Consider the following 18,420-nt stretch of genomic DNA (forward strand, 5'->3'; position numbering starts at 1 on the left):
TGCCGCTATCTGGTCTCATGACCCTGAGCAAGTTGCTCGACCCCTCTGAACTTCAGTCCCCACCTCTGCTAAGTGGGTATCATCTGATCCACCCCATTGCCGCGGGGCGGGGGGAGGGCGGGGATCAAAGGAGCCCACGAGCGGCAGAGGGAACCTTGTCTAGTGATGAACGGCCTCCAGTCACCTTGCATCGTGATCCAACAGCAGCCTACGGAGGTTGACTTTGGCCCTCGCTTATGCCAGGGTCAGGCAAGGGTGGGGGCCGAGCCCGTCCTCCCTGGCATCCTCCCCCACAAAGACGTGGCGGGGATGTGTTCAACAGCTGCTGCCGTTCAGCTGCCAGAGAACTTCTCTGAGGCAGCAAAGTCATTGTAATTGGACAGGTGCGGGCACGTGGGGGACCGGACAGGCAAACAACAGCTGAAGGGGGGTGGGAGGTGGAGCTGAGGTTGTCACTGGACTGGAGCCAACTCCCGGCCGGGAGGCGACCAGATCTCTCAGCCCAACCCCTGCGGTATTCGCCCCCACCTCAAGGGGGCGCCAGAGAGACCCGAGGCCATGGCCTGTCTGCCTGACAGCGATCCGCCCACGGCGCACCCCAAGCCCACCTGCCTGGTGTCCAGCCTCGTCCATCCTGCCCGGGGTCCCTGGCTGAGCGGCTGGGGACAAGGAGGGAGGCAGCGCTGGCCGCCATCAGGGATAACTCTGCAAGGTCTTAAAGCACAGGGACCGCATCGTGTCCAATGACTGCTTCAATCCAGCAGAGCTATTCAGAACAATGAAGGGATTTAGTGGACACCAACCAATCAGAAGGAACGTCAGCTGGACTCAGGGACTGAGGTCCCTTCTTGGGCCAAGCACTAACCCTTTGATTATTGCCATGTGGCCATTCCAAGGCACTCAGGGGAGGGGAAGCTGGAGGGCACCGGAGCGGGGCTTGGCCGGGGCCGTGGCCGTTTACCACACGGTGTGGAGAGGTTTCAGGATTTTAACAACCGGTACACCTATAACCAGTAACTGGATATCTTTTCCGCTTAAAGTAAGCCAACTACACATCCTTAGGTAACATCTAGGTTTCCCTTTCTGCAAAAAGAGGGGTAAAACGATCCCCACCATCGTACATCAGCCGATATCCTTCATTCATTCATTAAACAAACATTTGCTGAGTAGTCGCTATGGGCCAAGTTCTATGAGAAGTTCTCAATACAGAGTGGACGGAGAGAGAGAACTATTGCGCTTAAGGAACTGCTGGTCTGATAAGCCCCACGATCAAGTATTTAACTCTTTCCAGGGATGTTCCAGAGAGGTCCCATTTGAGCTGGGTTTTGAAGGATGCGTAAGAGTTCCATCGATCAACTGAAGAAAGGGCGTTCCTCAAAGCGGGCAGAACAGGAATAAAGGCAGGATGACAAGTGGCTGGGGAGTCTCATAGGACAGGACGGTGGGTATCGACAGGCACCTCGTCCCCCTTGCCGTGGGACCACTTACCTCTTGTTCAGGAGAGCCAAGCGCTGCCTGTTTCCTCAGTCTTGCTTCCTTGGACTCTTTCTCAGTCTCCCGGACGAGTTGCCTGATGAAGCCTCCTGGGATGACAGAGAACAGGGGAGGGGGCGAGGAAGGTGGAGGGCTCTTGTCCTCCTCCCGAATCTGTTTTGCAGAAGCAAAGAAGGAGACAGCTCCGTGAGTGAACCAGTGGAAGCAAGTGGCCCTTTAAGATGCTCGCAGTGGAACCCGGGGGAGGGGACCCCAGGGAGGACATATACAAGACTCAAGCGCATGCGTGAGCGGCCGTGGCAAAGCGGATGAGGTTCGGCGGGGCTCTGGGGGGTTTCTGTAAAAATCCAACCCCCTGGCTACAGCCCACTCCACTGACCCAGGGCTGTGGCTTCCTTAAACCAGGACCCGGGCCGCCAGGGGCTGGATGCTGGCATTCTACACCAGAAGCAGAGCCTAGACCCGAGCCGGCTGGGGCCAGGGGGCAGCGGAGACTCCTCTGTGAACCGCAGCGACCTTGGGGACTGACGCAAGGCCACCCGCTCTGGCTGACCGGGGTGTACATCTTTAACCGGCATCACCGTGACTGCTCACGGAGGGGAGTGAAAACGTATAGCGCTTTCTATGGCGGAGCTATACCCTGGTTTAAATAAGCTCCTTATCGAGGTCCTCGGTGGGTGGCCGGCAAGGACCTGATCGCCCCAGCCCGGCTGAGTAACGGGGAATCCAAAGGAGGTAGGAAAGACGAGGAGACAAAGCGGAGGCCAAGGGATAAGGTAGGTTGGTGTAGACCTCCGTCCGGGGAGAGAGGAGCAGGGAAGTTGAGGGGCTGTTGACCCCACGCCTCTCTCTCTCGATGGAGGCTGAAGCCATGTCATGAGAGAGAGGGGAGTCTTAAGGCCCGCTCAGCAGATGCCGTCCTCGTGCGATAAACCAGATCAATGTGGGAGGGGCAAAGGCAACCAGGAGGCAGCCGGGGAGAAGCTTCTCAACCACCCCACCCCTCAGCCTTCCAATTCATCAAATCATGCACGATTTGATGAATGGGGGATGGTGGGGTAAAGGGGATGAATGGTGGGATGCGGGGTAAAGGAGATAGCAGGCATCAGAGAAAGAGACAGCCCTTCGCGGTATCTCGTGGGAAACAACCAAAGGGAAATGAATAACTTGGAAGAAGGGCCTGATTCCAGTTCTCCATGGTGACGGGAGGCAGGGACCCCAGAAAGCCATCCCCACGGCACAAGAGCTCTGCCTCTGTCCCAGCACTCATCAGAACTGCCGTGACGATCCAGACGGGACAGCTGGTCTACCCTCATTCCCCCTGAGGCCTACTGAGGAACAGGAAAAGACCCGGCAGTCATGGGAGGAGTTCAAGGAGTTCATGGACTGGGTTAGGGGGGCCGCGGCTAACCGAGCCGGCTCAGGGGAAATGGAAGGTGGGACTGGATACACCACAGGGAGCAGCCTGGGCCACCCACGTTGACTTGCCCTCCAAGGGTCAAGTCGGCCCTGAGGATCCAGCCTGGGCCCTGAGTGTTACTTTCCTTCTGCTCCCACAGGGCGAGGCGTGATGAGATGGCCATGCTGAGACAGTGTCAAGGCTGAGATGAGATGACGCGGGGCTCTCTGCAGACAGCACGAAATGTGGCTTTATGGACACACAGGACACATGCGGTGAACAGACACAAGACTGACACACGGAGACACAGGGAGGGGTGGAGAGAAGAGAGATACAGGTTAGCTCTTGGACCCGGCCCTGCGCCCCCCCCCCCCCCCCCCCCCCGCTGACGCCAAGAACCAAGGTCACGTGGCTGGGCACGGCCCACTGGAAGGACCACGACCAGCATGGAGGCCTCTGGCCATGGAGTGGACAGCGCCCCCCAGATCCTTTACCCTTAACCCCGCACTTTAACTTGTCATTGGGACATAACATGTATCAGAAGAGGACCTAAGCATACAGCTAAGCGGCTATTCTCCCCTAAAGAATAGACCTATTTAACCAGCACCCTGATGAAGATTAAAACATCTTATTTTATTTGTTACAAGTTCGAGGACAAGCACATCTAATCTATAGTGATGAAGGTCAGAGGACCTGTTAGCTTTTGGCTGGAAAGGGGCAGGAGGGAACTTCCTGGGGTGATGGAACTGTTCTGTATCTTGACCCGGGAGGGGGCCACACGAGCGCGTCGTATGAAAGAATTCACCCAGCTGTACAATTCACTCGCTGGATGTCAATCCTGTCTCGTTTCAAAAATAAACAAAACAGGGACACCCAAGCGGCTCAGTCGGCCCAACGCCCAACTCTTGATTTCGGCTCAGGTCTCGATCCCAGGGTTGCAGGGTGGAGACCCGCGTCGGGCTCTGTGCTGAGCACTGAGAGCGGAGCCTGCTTAAAGTTCCCTCTGCCCCCTCCTCTCGGCTCATACACACTCCCTCCCTCTCTCTCTCTCTCTCCCTCAAATAAAAAAAAAAATCAAAATAAATAAATAAACTTAAAAAAAAAAAAAAAGAATGAAAGGCGAGCCTGGGGGGCTCAGCCAGTCGAGAGTCTGACTCTTGAGTTGGGCTCGGGTCATGACCTACGTTTGTGAGATCGAGACCCGCGTTGGGCTCTGTACTGGAAAACATTACAGCCCCCTGACCCTCCCTCACACCCCCGTCTAAAGTTACTCTCCCCCCCCCCCGCCCCCCTCAGGGCAACCACTCTCCTGACTTGTAACACCATAGAATTGTGTGTTTTTCTTTTGTGAGGGCACCGCGGGCTCCATAATTGGATCACGCGTGTTAGGAAAGGACAGGGAACCAAAAGTATTCATTGGGCTGGTGCTTTGGGGGAGACGATTCAGTACATTCAGCATCTGATTGAGAGGCTTGCCAAATGTTCATGACTTTTGACCTAGCAAAGGCCCCTTCTGGATAACAAGCTCGAGCAAGTGATTGTAAAGCAGAGAAGTTCATCGCTGGGGGGCTGGTAGTCCCCAACCCCAGAGACACAGCCCGTGTGGCCAGGAACTAGAGGAGGTCGAGTAAACTAGAGCCCATCTGACTTGAAGGAATATGCCATGAATCCATTGAGAAGGGTACGTAGGAAGCATTTTAGAAACCGCTTCACTGAGGCATCATTTCTATGCTAGACGGAAGACTCGCCCATTTGTAAACATGCAGTGATGATCTCTGAAAAGTTTTAGAGTTTTGCCACCAGAGCCTCAGTCCCATCACCCCCAAAAGACCCTTCCAAGACCCGCTGTAGGGTGCCTGGGCGGCTCAGTCGGTGTCCGACTCTTGGTTTCGGCTCAGGTCGTGATCTCACGGTTCGTGAGTTCAAGCCCCATGCCGGGCTCTGCCCTGACCGTGCAGAGCCTGCTTGGGATTCTCGCTCTCTGTCTCTCTCTCTCTCTATCCCTCCCCTGCTCACTCTCTCTGTCTCTCTCTCAAAATAAGTAAACTTTAAAAAGAAGAAAAAGGCCATTTGCAGCCACTAGCTGTGTGCACCCTCAGCCCCAGGCCACCACTACGTCTCTGTCTATGGCTAAATTGATCGCCTTTTCTGGACATTCTCTATAAATGGAACCCTAGCACATGCGGTCCTTTGTGCTTCTTTCGCTCTGCATAATGTCTTCGAGGTTCGTCCGCACTGTTGTGCAGGTGAGCTAACTGGTGCTTTCTTGTGCCCATGGATCACCTCTCGTTTATGGGGTCGGGATGAATGGTGCTGCTCTGAACAGCCACGTAAATCATCGCGCGCCTACGTTTCCATTTCTCTTGGGTAGATCCCTGAGGGTCGCAGTGCTAAGCCTACAGGGTGACGCTTTGTTTGACTGTTTAAGCCCCGGCCAGGCTGTCTTCCCAAGTGGCTGCACCGTCCCCCGTGGGCCACCCGCAGTGTGTGAGGCTCTATCGGGACGCGTGCTCCATAACACGGTGATACTGGAAGGTGTCTGTGTTCCCTCGTAGAGATTAGAAGGCAGAGCTCAGCATTGCACGCACTAAACTCTCCCAAAGGGGCAAAACCCAAAACGCTCCACAGAAAGCCAAGAGTGGAAGAAAGTACACCAAGGTCTTAAAGGAAGTGGTCAGGAGTGAAGGAGTGGGTGTCTTCTCCTCCCTCCGACTTTCGGCACGTCTGTGCCGGGCGTTACCCTCGGAGCAGTGTCCCCCCCCACCGCCCCTCCCTCCCAGTCCCTTCTGGAAGATGCCCCCCCTTCCCAGCTGTCAGAACCGCCATCACCAATGAAAGCCAGAGTGTTCATGGTCGGTCTGTGGGAAGCCTCTTTCAGTGACTTGTCCATAAGAAGATGGTTCGCACAGAGTTCAAGGTGACCCCGCGTGTCACACAGACAGCTGTCTGTCAAGATGCTGCACGTCCTGGAAGCCAGTGAGGCGGACCGGGCTGGGTTGAAACTGGCTCCCATCATCTCACAGGGGCCCCCCGTGGCCACCTCTTTCCAGCTCTGTGTTCTGTGACGTCACCTGAAGGGCTTGAAATTGGCTATGAGGGTATTTACACCCCAGAAATGGGCAAATGCGTCAGATCAGGGCTTTTGTTCCGGGAGCTGGCCGTTAAACGCTTACCAGCACATCCCTGGATGAGACCCCAGGGCCCCTGTGGGGCCTGGCTAAAAGGAAATCTCGAGATCCAAAGATCCAAGAAGGGACCTTGCAGCTCTGATGAGGTCACGAGCCCACAGGGAGACCCCGGAAACGTGTCCCAGGGCAGACGGCCAAGTCTTTGCCTTGAGAAGAAGGTTCCTCACAGCATGGCCTCTCCAGCTTGCAAAGGCACATGAGAGACCGATGGGGTGGAGAATGGGCACAAGATCAGATCTCTGGGGAGAGGGGCAGGGGAAGGGGAGGGGAGACCCTGGGGAGGCCCCCCGAGTGACTCATAGCCAGACTCCGCTCTTCTATGCGCCTGGGAGGCAGAGCCCAGGTTATGAATAGGCCTGACGTGAGGTAGCCTGGCCACCAACCCCCCCCCCCCGCCAACCGCCGGCTACCCATCCAGCCGAGGCCTGGCCAGGCCAGTGGCGGCTTCCCAAGGATCACCCTCGGCTTCAAGGCTCCAGGGAGAATCCTGGCTGTCAGTATGGGCTGTCCTCAGCCGGGGCTGCTGGCCTGCCCAGAGGCCCACAGCATAGGGGGACAGTGAGAAAGCCATCACTCTCCATGTCCTGCCCCTCGGAGGCATCAGGCCAGTCCCAGTGACCCAGGGCCAGGAGCCAGTGCTCCTGGGAAGGCTTTGTCAAGCCTTAATTTAAGTAAGTGTTCTTATCACCACGTTCCCTTCCAGGTCTAAAACTCACACCTGCCTCATCAGCTTCTGTTTTAAGCCCATGAGGAGGCCCCGGATGCTCAGAATTCATGGTATTAACATCTTGAGTCTCCCCCTTAGGGGTGGGAGAGGCTGGTGAAGGGAAAGGTGATCCCCAAAGCCAGGGACAGCTTGAAACAGTTTTTCCTGAACACATGTTGGATCTGAGTGGCCCCACGGGGCCCTCAAGGCTTTCCCTCTCACCTCCCCAAATGTCCAGTCCTGACACAGTGGCCAGGACTCCGGTGACTTCCCCTGTCTCAAAACACAAGTTCCCAAGTCTTTAGAGACGCCTACGTGGCCCTCACAACCATCTGCCCTAAAGCCTTTCCCGCTCGCTCCTCCTTTCCAGGCACACTGACTTTCTGGAGGCACCTTCTGCGCAGATTCCCGCCTCAGGGCCTTTGCACATTCTGTTCCCTCTGCTTCAAATGCTTGTCCCTCTGCATGGCTCACACCATCACCTCCTTCAAGCCGTTGCTCAGCATCACCTCATCAATGAGCCTCCCTTCCCTATTTAAATGGAGGCATATTGTGCTCGCTTCGGCAGCACATATACTAAATGGAGGCATAGCCACCCCCCACCCCCGCATCCCGGCACCACCCATCATTTTATCCCGTTCTTTCTTTCCCACAGCATTTACTGCTATCACTGTCCATCATGCTGTGTATTTTTTGTTTAGCTTCTGACTCACCCTGCAGAACACAGTCCTATGAGGGCCTGAAGCTCCGTGTGTTCTGTCCCCTTATGTAGCCCCAGTGCCTAGAACAGTGCCTGGCACGCGCTTAGCTCTCCGTGAATGTGTGTTGAATGAGTGACTGAATGCAGGGGTGGGTAACGATCAGGAGTAAAGCGCACGAGGGACGGAGCGGGCCCTCGGCAAGCAAGCCTGTGGCAGGGACTCCTGACATCCCCCCTGTGCTGTCGGCATCCACGGGGCAGGGGAGGGAAGGGGAGGGCGGGCGGCATGATATCATGGCTCTGCCACCACCATCACACGGCGGGACCCCAGGAAATTCTCTGAGCCTGTTTTCTCAGCGGTAAAATAAGCCACGCCCACACCACGCACATGCCCGATCCCCAGTAACTGCTGTCGATCATATTTTCATTTTTATTTGACCCCACGGGTCAAAGCCGGCCTGGGGAACCCAGCATCCACTGCCCCCCGGCCCCCCCTTAAATTCCTGCCAGACCTGGAATTTCTTTATCTTAAGAGCTGTTACCGCATTCACCCCCACCGCGGCACAAGGCGGTTGGCATCTCTCCCATAGAGCAGACAGTGACTCAGAGAGGTTGAGGCACTTGCCCAGGGTCACCCAGCTAAAACGTCAAGCTGAGACCTGCTCCCCAGGATGTGTCCCTCTCCTCCTACCCGTGCCCCGCTCTCATCTCAGCCTCACACTGGCCGTGATAAGTGGGGGCCAACCTGGGGCCGCCAGGTTGGGGCTCAGAGGCACCCCATGTCCTGGCGGCACGTTGTGGAACCCCAGGAAGTTGGCTCAAGTAGGTACATCCGGGGGTAGCACTGTGTGTGCTCTGCTATTTGGTTGGCACCTGTTGGGTGTTAGTCCCGGCACCAGGTCCCTCGTAGCTTGAGAATCGAGGGGGTTAACAAATTCGCTTGAGGCCACACGGGAAGGAGTGGGGATGACCCAGTTGCCTAAATCCCTCCTCCTTCCGTCCACCCTGAGGTCTCTGCCCCCCGACCCCGGAAGGGAGGCAACGCAAGCAAGACCGTTGATGACAGTGCCACTAAGATCTGGGCGCTGCTCGGTGCTGAGAACTCGAGCGCTCACGTCGTTTACGGTCACGAGCCGCCGGATTATAAGGTGGATTCTGTGAGTGACCCCGTGTCGGAGGGAGGGGACGTGCCTTGCTCCCAGACAGGAAGCGGCGAAGCTGCCTGATGGACCCAGACGGTCTGACTTCAGAGCCCACGGTCGCTATAGCACCCGGGGCTTCTTGTTCCTTTCTCCTAGCCTCCGTCTTTCACTAGCACGTTGGGCCACCTCCTCCAGGCTGCCTTCCTGACCGTGCCAGCCCATGCCACCCTCCCAGCGGTCACAGCCTCCTGCCTGCTCCACCCAATCACCCCCATCACCCTGCCCTTCGCTCCACTGGCCACACACTTTATGTCACCACAGGGTCCTTCTTCGTTTCGACTTCCATTTGGAATCGGCCTTGCCCACAGTGTGACTGGTGAGTGTATTTACGCCCCAGCTAGCTCACCAGGCGCCTGGAGGCAGGCAGAGGTGTTGGCCGCTGTGAGAGCCAGGGCGAGGTTAGGGTGCTCAACATCTGGTCTGACGGTCACACGGGAGGCCCGGCATGCCGGGATCAGAAGACCTTGGGGAGAGGAAGATGCCCCTGAGGTGGGTGCCTTCCATTTGCCCCTTAGACACATCTTCCACAACCTTCCAGCTTCCAAGTGGGTTCAAGGTCACGGCAATCCCCCCGCTGGCAGAGATCAGAGGGCACCCGCGCCCTCCCTGCTTGGGGGCCACGGGTTGGCTGCCTGCCTCCACCGGAAGGCACCCTCCCCTCGGGCCACCCCTTCCTCTGGCTACCCTCTCCTGCTCTGGTGGCGGGTCCCTCCCCTGCCTCCCTGGTCCTGGAGGAAATAGCAGCTCCTCCTGCGGCTGGTCCCGGCGTGCTGCACCCGGGAGAGGTCAGCAAATTTTCCTGCAAAGGACAGGATAGTAAGCCCTTCAAGCACTGAGGGCACAGGGTCTCCCTCCACTACTCAGCTCTGCCTTTGCACTGCTGAGGCAGCCCTGGGTGATATGTAAATGAACGGGCGTGGCTGTGTCAGTGCGACTTTATTCTTTAAAGGGGGCCAAGAGCCGGATGTGGCCCTGGCCAAATCTGGAAGGACAAGGTCAAGGCTACCAACATCCATGCCGCTTGCTGAGTTTGACGACCTCTTCAGGCTCTGCTTGCCAGGCAGCCAGGTCTGGGGCCATTTCCCAAAGGGAAGGGCCTCAAGTCTACGGAAGCTGTTGGGGGAGGGAAGAGTGGACGCTTGGTTCATCTTTCTGTGTCTCATAACACCCCTCTCCCATCTTTAGACCGCTCTGTCCTCTGGGGTGCTGACCACTAGGGTTGCAGCCCCCAGGGTTCCCTGGCTTTCTGGCCTCCTGTTGAGTTTGGTCAGTGGAAGGCTCTGGAATGAGACCTGCATATGGGAACCACAAACGGTAGAGTATTTATCCCCCTGCTGGCCCTGCTTCCCTGGCCCCTAGTTTGGGGAAAGGCTGTGTTTCTCAATCTACGGCCACAAGCCCCTTGGAGAGGTCCCTCTCCATGGACAGACTGCAGTTACCCCTCAGGCTCCTCTATTAACCTTCCGTGCCTTGCATCAGGCCCAAGGCTAATAGCCCACCACTGTCCTCTCTGGATGCTTCAGCACGCTTTGTTGGTTTCCTTAACGCTGCACCCACTCTCGGAAGAGTTCTTTCATTCAAAAGCCTCTCCAATTGACCAGCTGGGTATGCGGTCTCCTGGTAAGACCCTGGCCAATACGGCCAGGGGGGCAAGTAGGTTTCAACTCACTATCACCTCTGACAGATGGTTAGTTTCTGCCCGGAGTGATATATGGGAAGGACTCTGAACTTTTATCTGGGCTCAGTGGAAAAGAATGCTCTGATTGATTATTAATGTCTGCCCTGGGCATAGAAGGTGGAATGGTGCACCTTTGCTATCTACTTTAAATTTTTTTTTTCATTTGTCCATGTTTATTTATTTTTGAGAGAGAGAGAGAGAGGGATAAAGAGAGAGAGCAGGGGAGGGGCAGAGAGAGAGGGAGACAGAGGATCCAAAGCAGGCTGTGCTGCCCGTGCAGAGCCTGACTTGGGGCTCGAACTCATGAAACTTCGAGATCATGACCCGAGCTGAAACCAAGAGTCAGACGCTTAACCGACTGAGCCACCCAGGTGTCCCTTGTCAAATGCAGGCTTAATGGACAAAGGGACTCTCATGATTCATACATGATTCAGCCAAGCTCACCCCGACCTGGAGCTTGATGGCCAAAGCGTCATGTAGTATTGAAAAGAGACTTTGCCCAACGCAGGGACACCGTCCCCTCATCCGGGCAAGGGAAGCCCACAGCTAACAAGTAGCTGAGGATTCAGGCCACAGTCGCAAAACCCACATTATCCTAGAAGATGAGAAGAGGGGTGGCTAATGAGAATAAAGGGCAGGGATGTTAGCAGTAGGAAAGGGTGTAAAGGGAGGGAGAGAGGAAGAAGGGAGGCATCGAGATGGAGAAGAATGGGAAAATAGGGTGGCAGGGGTGGAGAATGCAATGTGTACCCTCCATCAGAGATTCCCAGAGGACCAGCCCTTCTCACAAGGAATCTCCTAGACAGAAAGTCAAGGAGTCCTTTCTTGGTCGTTTCCAGTGATGGGGAGCTCACTACTAAGCAAAACATTCAGGGTTGGCTCTAATTTTGCTCTTCTTTGGGACCAGAGCTACAAAGCCCTCAGAGGCCACAGACCCCACCTTCTGGCATCCTGGAACAGTCTAGGGTCTTCAACTCCCTGTTCCCTGGGGTCTGCCACGTTTTCTTCCCGCCCACAGAGCTGCCTTGCCAGGACAGCCACCTGCTGGCCCCAGTTCTGTCCTCTGGAGAGACAGACAAGGTTTTCCATGTGACACAAGTGGGGGTCTGCCCCCAATCTTCTCATCTGAAGGCTTCAGCCATTTCTCAGGTGATCCTTCAGATCACCGGCCACTGTCCCCTGGGAGTTTTCTAGATGGTTCTCTGCAACAGAAGTGGACACTTCAGTTCACAAGAGGCTGGCCAAGGTGAACACAGCAGATGCCGTCCTTCAGGGGGCTGACCTCAGCCTTGGAGGTCTCACAGCCAAGCGTGGGCCCCACCTGCCTTTTGTCAAACCTCTTAAGGTGTCAGCTCCCCTTCTGTCCAGTGGGGGAGGTGGCTTTTCTTCACCGGGACTGTGGGAGTACTGGGTGCTATGTACACTGTGAGCCGTGACATTCACAGCAACCCTGTCCCCTCTTGTCCCCATTTAAGTTCTAGTCTTTCAGGTTCCTGGACCCGTTTCCAATGGGGGGAGGGGGAGGTGGCTCCCCACACACCACCAGGCTGTTTTCAGACACCTGCAGGGCGACCAGGTGTCAACTCAATTCAACTCAATTCTGACATTATCTACCTGGAGACAACATCACATTCTGCAGGTAAAGGGCTCAGTCCCCCAAGACCACCCTCCACTTCGGACACCAGTCGCAAACCCGAGCCATCACCTGTGCGTCTGACCAACTCTGGCTATAAATCAGAGGTTCCCACGACCCCCCCCCCCTTCCTTGAGTCTGGATTAATTTGCTAGAACAGCTCAGAACTCAGCGAAACATTTCGCTCCCCAGCTCACCCGTTTATTATGAAGGGCTAGAACTCAGGAAGAGATGCACGGGGCAGGGTCTGGGGAAAGGGTGTGGGGCTCCCGTGCCTGCCCCAGGGGCGCAACCTTTCCCAAATTTCCACACGGTCACCAACCCAGAAGCTCTCCAAACACTGTTCTTTTGGGGTTTTATGGAGACTTTATTACACGGTCATGACTGATTAAGTCCTCGGCCACTGGTGATTAAGCTCAATCTCCAGCCCGTCTCCAGTCCCTGTCCCAAGTCCCCAGTCCCCAGAGAGGTCAGGAGTGGGACTGAAAGTTCCAAGTGGTTGGCTCCTTGGCCAACCAACCCCCATCCCTAGGTGCTTTTCAAAAGTCAGGGCATTAGCATAACAAAGGACACGTTCATCACTCTCAACGTTTAGGGAGTTACCAGCCCTGATTTGTAGATGAAGACCCGATATATATGGGAAATATATTTTGGTCATATGAATATCACACCCGGTCGATTAAAACCCACCCATGCTTTGCACATCAGTGGCCAACAGGCCGGCACCCACCTCCACCCCCTACCCCTTGCCTCTATCCCTAAATCGTGCAGTGAGTGTTTCTTGGAGAAATGATTAGTGAAAAGCCTTGGCTCCTCCAGCACATCACTCTCCTCTCCCTATCTGTGGTTGTCACACGGACGTAGGTTGGCCACATGCCTCTACCAGTCACCGTGTAGCTTGAGGAGATGCTAAACCTCGCGGATGGGCCTCCTGGCCTCATGCAGGGGTGGCCCACGAGGTTTCTCCCTCATGCCAGTGTCCGCTGATCCGCAGTTGGGAACTGCCCAGAGTGTGGCATTGAGAATGATCCCCACTAGCACAAGGGTGTGTGGTGATTGACTAGTAATGCCTGCTGTGGGCACAGCAATGGCTACATGGGGTGCCTCTGCCAAGTATTTACCATTTGCAGGCTGGTGTTCTCCCGGCCACCTGTGAAGCAAGGAGCTGGGCATCGTCTGCTGGGGGGGGGTGCTCTCCTGACTGCTTTTGGGGTTTGAGTGCCTCATCAGAGGGCTGTCTTCCTACCCGTGCTGCGTTGCTACCTTGAGCTGTGCCGTAGAATACAGCAGCCAGCAGCCGCAGGGTGGCTAATTAAATTTTAATTATTTAAAATTAAATTAAACCAAAACATCACCTTCTCAGTCACGCTAGACAGACTTCAAATGCACAATGGTCCCGTTTGGCCAACAGCTACCATGCTGGACCACACAGGTACAGAACATTTCTATCATTGCAGAAGTTCTATCGGATCACATTGGGTTAGGTCAGAGGTTTTCGCTGGGTATCATTGCGCCCATCAATGGACTTTTGGCATTGCCTGAAGACATTTTTGGTTGTCACAACCAGAGGCGACCAGTGTTAGTGGCATCTGATGGGTAGAGGCCAGGCACGCTGGTAAACATCCCACAGTACACAGGACGTCCGTCCCCCCCGCCTGCCCGCCCCAGACACAGCAAAGAATTATCCAGATCCAAGTGTCAATAGGGAGGAGGTTGAGACACCTTGATCTAAAAAATCCATGTTAAGTGGAGAAGGGCATTAATGGGGAGACAAAGGGCAAAATCATCTTTCTTTGTAATCAACAGCAAAGAACAATAATAGAAAAAAAAAAAAAGAGAAAACGAGGTGACCACTGTTGACAAAAGAAGAGAAGAAATTCCTGGACCTATCACCACTTAGTAGCTGTGTGCCCTTGGACAGTCACTAAACCTCTCTGATTCTCAATTTCACCCCCCTTCCCACTGGATTGCCAACGGATTAAGTGAGGCAAGGAGTGTGAATGGGCTGTGTCATCTGTCTGTCTGAAGCAGTGTAGTATAATTTATTACCTTAGCTCCTGTTGTTTAGTGCGCCAGACTAAATACACAGTCTCCGGCAGAAAAGAAAAGTCCCAGTTTAATTTCATTCTGCGTGAGCTTGGGGCACGTAAGTGTCTATATCTCACTTCGTGATCTGTAAAATGGGGCTAACTCCAGCCCAAGCTCCCAGGAATATCCAGCGCCAATGAGACATTTAATCCCAGTGAGCAACCGTCTCGCTCTCTCAACTCAACAGCTAATCCGGTTGCCCTCCGTGAAATCGAAACTCAAACCCCAGCTGGGACCCAAGAAACAGCTGAAAAGGCACTCGGTCTTTGATGGGAGGAGGCAAATTCCCTTGGGACCCAAGAAACAGATAAATTCCTGTTTCTCCGAGCGTGAGGGTTGGCCCGGTGTTTGGTGAACCCACCTTGCGGATTCTCAAGGATCTTTCCTCCGTGGCCAGAAACTGTAGTTCTTAAAGGTCATGAAGCGTTAGGGAGAGGTTCTGTGCGAAGCAGAGCAGGAAAGGAAAGTCACGGAGTTGGGTGAGTCATGCCCGGGGCGGGGGGTGATTCAGATGAAGCTGATGGTGCTTCTGGATCCTTCAGACTGAATGGGGGCGGCGGTGGTGGTGTGTGTGACACACAAAGTCACACATCTGCCTCAACAGTTACGCGATATGCCCTGTGCCTACCCCGCTGTGAGCTCTCATCCCAAAGACCTTGTTTGGTTAATAACGTTCATATTTGTTGCCTCTGTTGACACGAGACCTAAGCTTTAATCCTTTCCTTTGAGGCTTGGAGGAGGAGGAGGAGGATGGACAGGGCTTTGGGGGTGGGGCTAACAGGGAAAATTAGGTTACGATCCCCAAAATGAGGCACCCCAGGCTGCTCCCCAAGTGTCAGCCTTGAGGATAGGGGCTGTTTTTTAATTTCTTTTTTATTTATTTTTGAGAGCGCGACAGAGACCGAATATGAGCGGGGAGGGGCAACAGGCAAAGGTGACACAGAATCCGAAGCAGGCTCCAGCCTCCGAGCTGTCAGCCCAGAGCCTGATGCGGGGCTCGAACCCACAAACCGCCAGATCGTGACCTGAGCCAAAGTTGGACGCTTAACGGACTGAGCCACCCAGGCGCTCCGAGGGCAGGGGCTGTTTTGAGCCCACCACCTGTACCGCAAAACTGTGTGACCTTGAGCAAGTTGCTTCCCTTCTCTATGCTACAGGTGGGCTTAGGTCTGACAGCCCCCGGCGGCCCTCCACTTGTCTCAAACCCACGTTCTCCATTTTTTCAAATAATTCAATTTCACACAGCTTCTCGTGGCGGAAGGGTACCGTGAAATGACACGGAGGAAATTTAAATGCATGCCGTTCAGTGAAAGAAGTGGATCTGAAAAAGCGACATTCTGTACGATTCCAACTACAGGACATTCTGGAAAAAGCAAAACTATGTAGAGAGTAAACGGATCAGTGGTTGCCAGGGTTGGGGAGGAGTGAAGGGTGAACAGGAGGAGCACGGAGGAAGTGAAAATCCCCCGCATGATACCATGTCATTATACTTTTGCTTAAACCCGTAGAAGGTCCAACGGCAAGAATGAGCCCTAATGTGGGCCACCTGACTGGTCCAGTCAGTTAAGCATCTGACTCTTGCTTTCAGCTCAGGACGTGATCTCACGGTTCGTGGGTTCGAGCCCCATACGCGGACAGCGTGGAGCCTGCTTGGGATTCTCTCTCTCTCTCTCTCTCTCTCTCTCTCTCTCTCTCCACCTCCCCTGCTTGCTCACTCTCTCAAAATAAATAAATATTTTTAAAAAAAAATGAGCCCTAATGTAAACTATGGGCTTGAGGTGATAATGACGTGTCCATGTAGGCTCATCATTGTACCAAATGTCCCACGCTGGTGGCGGATGTTAATGATGGGGGAGGCTATGCGTGTGTGGGGACACGGGGTCCATGGGAAATCTCTGTGCCTTCCCCTGAATTCTGCTGCAAACCTAAAACAGCTCTAAAAAATAAAGTTTATGAGTTAAAAAGATTAGCTGAAATTAATATAACACCGTATGTTAACGAACCGGAATTAAAGTAAAAACTTAAAAAAAAAAAAAGAAGGATGTGCCGTATCCCACAGCAGCTTACCACCTGCTTAAAACGGACGGTTGGGACAGTGTTTTTCTCCACCAGGTCAGTAAACCAGGACCCGCTGAAGGGCTGGCTCATCACGGCCCAGGAGAAACACAGCTAGAGTTCCGGGCCTTCTGTTCTCTTCTCGAAATGCCACCAGAAGGGCTTGATCTTTCCCCCGGCGGACACCGGCCTTGGGATATTTTGCAATAATCAGGCCCGAATAGAGGTCCGTGTGTGTGTGTGTGTGTGTGTGTGTGTGTGTGTTTCTTGTTTGTGTGACTGTATGTCGACTTCTGACACTGGTCGGGGTTGGGGGTGGGGGGTCCCGGGCAGCCCCTCTCTGTGGTTTCATTAGCTCATGCCACAGGAAAGGCAGCTCTCCAACTCACGGGCACCGAGCCACCTGTGAGGTTTGAAATCTGCGGATTCCTGGGCTCCTTCCCCCAAGATGGTTGGTTGGGCGGGTCTCACACAGCGCCTCGGGAATCTGCATTTTGAAAGGCCCCCAGGTGAGGCTGAGGAAGAGAGAGAGACTTGGAGAAATCCTGCCCCCATGTCATGTCGGGTCCTGGAAGAAAGCTCCGGGATAGTCCCACCCAACCCCCCTCAGGTCTGGAAGAGGAAACTGAAGCTTAACTGGGGAGGGACTCGTCCGAGGTCACAGAGTCGGCAGAGCCCAAGCTAGGCGACTCAAGGTGACCAGGCCTGCGTGCAGGTGGCACCGGGTATTTACTAAATGGTGACAGGGCGCTCCCTCATAGGTCAGGGGGCTGAGAGACCCTGTTCGTCCTCTTCCTCGCTCTCTCCCCAGCCCGCCTTCTCCTTCTGTTATTTTCTAGAGCTCACTCATAGCCTCAGCGACACAGGCCCTCCCCGAGCCCCGCGGACATATTGCTCTGCGAACACAGCTAGGATCAGAAGCAAAAACAACACCCAAGGAAGCCACCACCATGCTGGACGCTAGACGCTCCAGAGGGACCCTCAGCCGCCGCGAGCCGGTGCACTGAACAGGGCGGGCATCTTCCTGGCCCGGCCACAAAGAGAAAGTCACAGCCCAGTTTTCCGGGCCCCGTGGGACGGAAGCCCAGGCCCCGGCCGGGTCAAGGCCAGACTGGGCGGCTTGGAACCAGCTGGGCTTTTTCCTCCCAGCCGCCTCTACAAGAAAGCAGCACAGAGGCCATGTCCCTGCCGTCCGCAGCAGCTGCTGACGTCTTCCGGACCCCCAGGGAGGGAGGTCTTGTTAGCCTAAGGCCCCCTCTCTGTCCCCCCCACCCCCCTCGCCCCTGCCACTGAGGTCTGTGCAACTTCTCCATTCAAACAGATGCCTCATACAAGGCGTCCCCGATAAAGCGCCTCCTGGGACAGAGGGTCAAGTCAGCGCCGCATGAAATTCAAGCTTTTGTCCGGGAACCACCATTCCCCTCCCCCACCACGCACATGCTTATTTAAAATCAAAAGCCACTACGATTAAGGCTTGTCCTCCACAGCGTTGGGGACGGGAAGAGTCACTCCTTGACCGTTAAGTGACGACCCCTTACGCGAAATCAGTGGTAGCGGAGGAGAAATAGGAACCCAGCAGACATGCGTCGGCTAAGATTCCAAAGTGGAGGGTATCCTATGACTCTGAACACATTTTTAAAAATGGCTAGCCGACGGATGGGTCCCGACAGACAAGGAGGAATCCCTGAAAGAGTCCGCTCGCCCTGGCATTTTCTAAAATGACTTTCACGAAATGTTCTTGCTTTCCAAGCGGGCGATTCGGGCTGTCGGACGCGACCTGGCCGGAGAGGCCCTCAGTAGACCCACCGCGGGGCCAGACACCCACCGCCCCAGCCCCCAAAGGCACATTCTGGAAAAGTATGCCCATCAGCTTGCACGCAAGCCGCCCATCGTAACACCCGGCCCCACAGTACCTTTTCTGCACGAGGCCACAGGTCACAGGCACCACACCGGCCCGAGAGGTCTCCCCAGCTGGCAGTGCAGAGACCCCAACAAGCCCGGACAGCAGGGGCGAAGGAGAATTGCTAGGAACACCCCCACCCGCACCCTCACACACATCCCCTTCCCTGACTGCTCCTCCCCGTCCTCCCCACACCCTCCCTCTGCGCCAATGTGATGGCAGCAGCTGAGCAGACAAGTCATTTCTAAAATTAGCCGGTGAGCCCCAGGTCTGGCCGGGAGACGGCAGCCCGGGGTGGCCGTTGACCAGGCATCGGACAGCATGGACATATTTGGTGGCGCGGAGCAGGGGAGGGGACAGCTCCCCACGCAAGCACA

General features: G+C 55.1%; 1 protein-coding gene across 3 annotated transcripts in view; it reads right to left on the bottom strand.

Annotated features, from left to right (window-relative positions):
* Positions 1–18,203, bottom strand: part of MYO18B (myosin XVIIIB) — a 256,340-nt gene extending 238,137 nt beyond the window's left edge. For 2 of the 3 annotated variants that reach the window (XM_040463958.1, XM_040463959.1), the window contains exons 1-3: positions 18,057–18,203; positions 3,039–3,184; positions 1,489–1,647 (exon numbers count right to left, since the gene is read on the bottom strand). In XM_040463958.1, the coding sequence (XP_040319892.1) occupies positions 1,489–1,647; positions 3,039–3,077 (198 nt within the window). In that variant the 5' untranslated portion in view covers positions 3,078–3,184; positions 18,057–18,203. Of the gene's footprint in view, positions 1–1,488; positions 1,648–3,038; positions 3,185–11,307; positions 11,431–18,056 lie in introns of all 3 variants that reach the window. The other variant, XM_040463960.1, reaches the window with a different exon arrangement.
* Positions 18,204–18,420: the final 217 nt, after the last annotated feature.

Source organism: Herpailurus yagouaroundi, unplaced genomic scaffold, assembly GCF_014898765.1.
Source record: "Herpailurus yagouaroundi ecotype Mexico unplaced genomic scaffold, PumYag 428, whole genome shotgun sequence".
In the NCBI taxonomy this organism is placed as follows: Eukaryota; Metazoa; Chordata; class Mammalia; order Carnivora; family Felidae; genus Herpailurus; species Herpailurus yagouaroundi.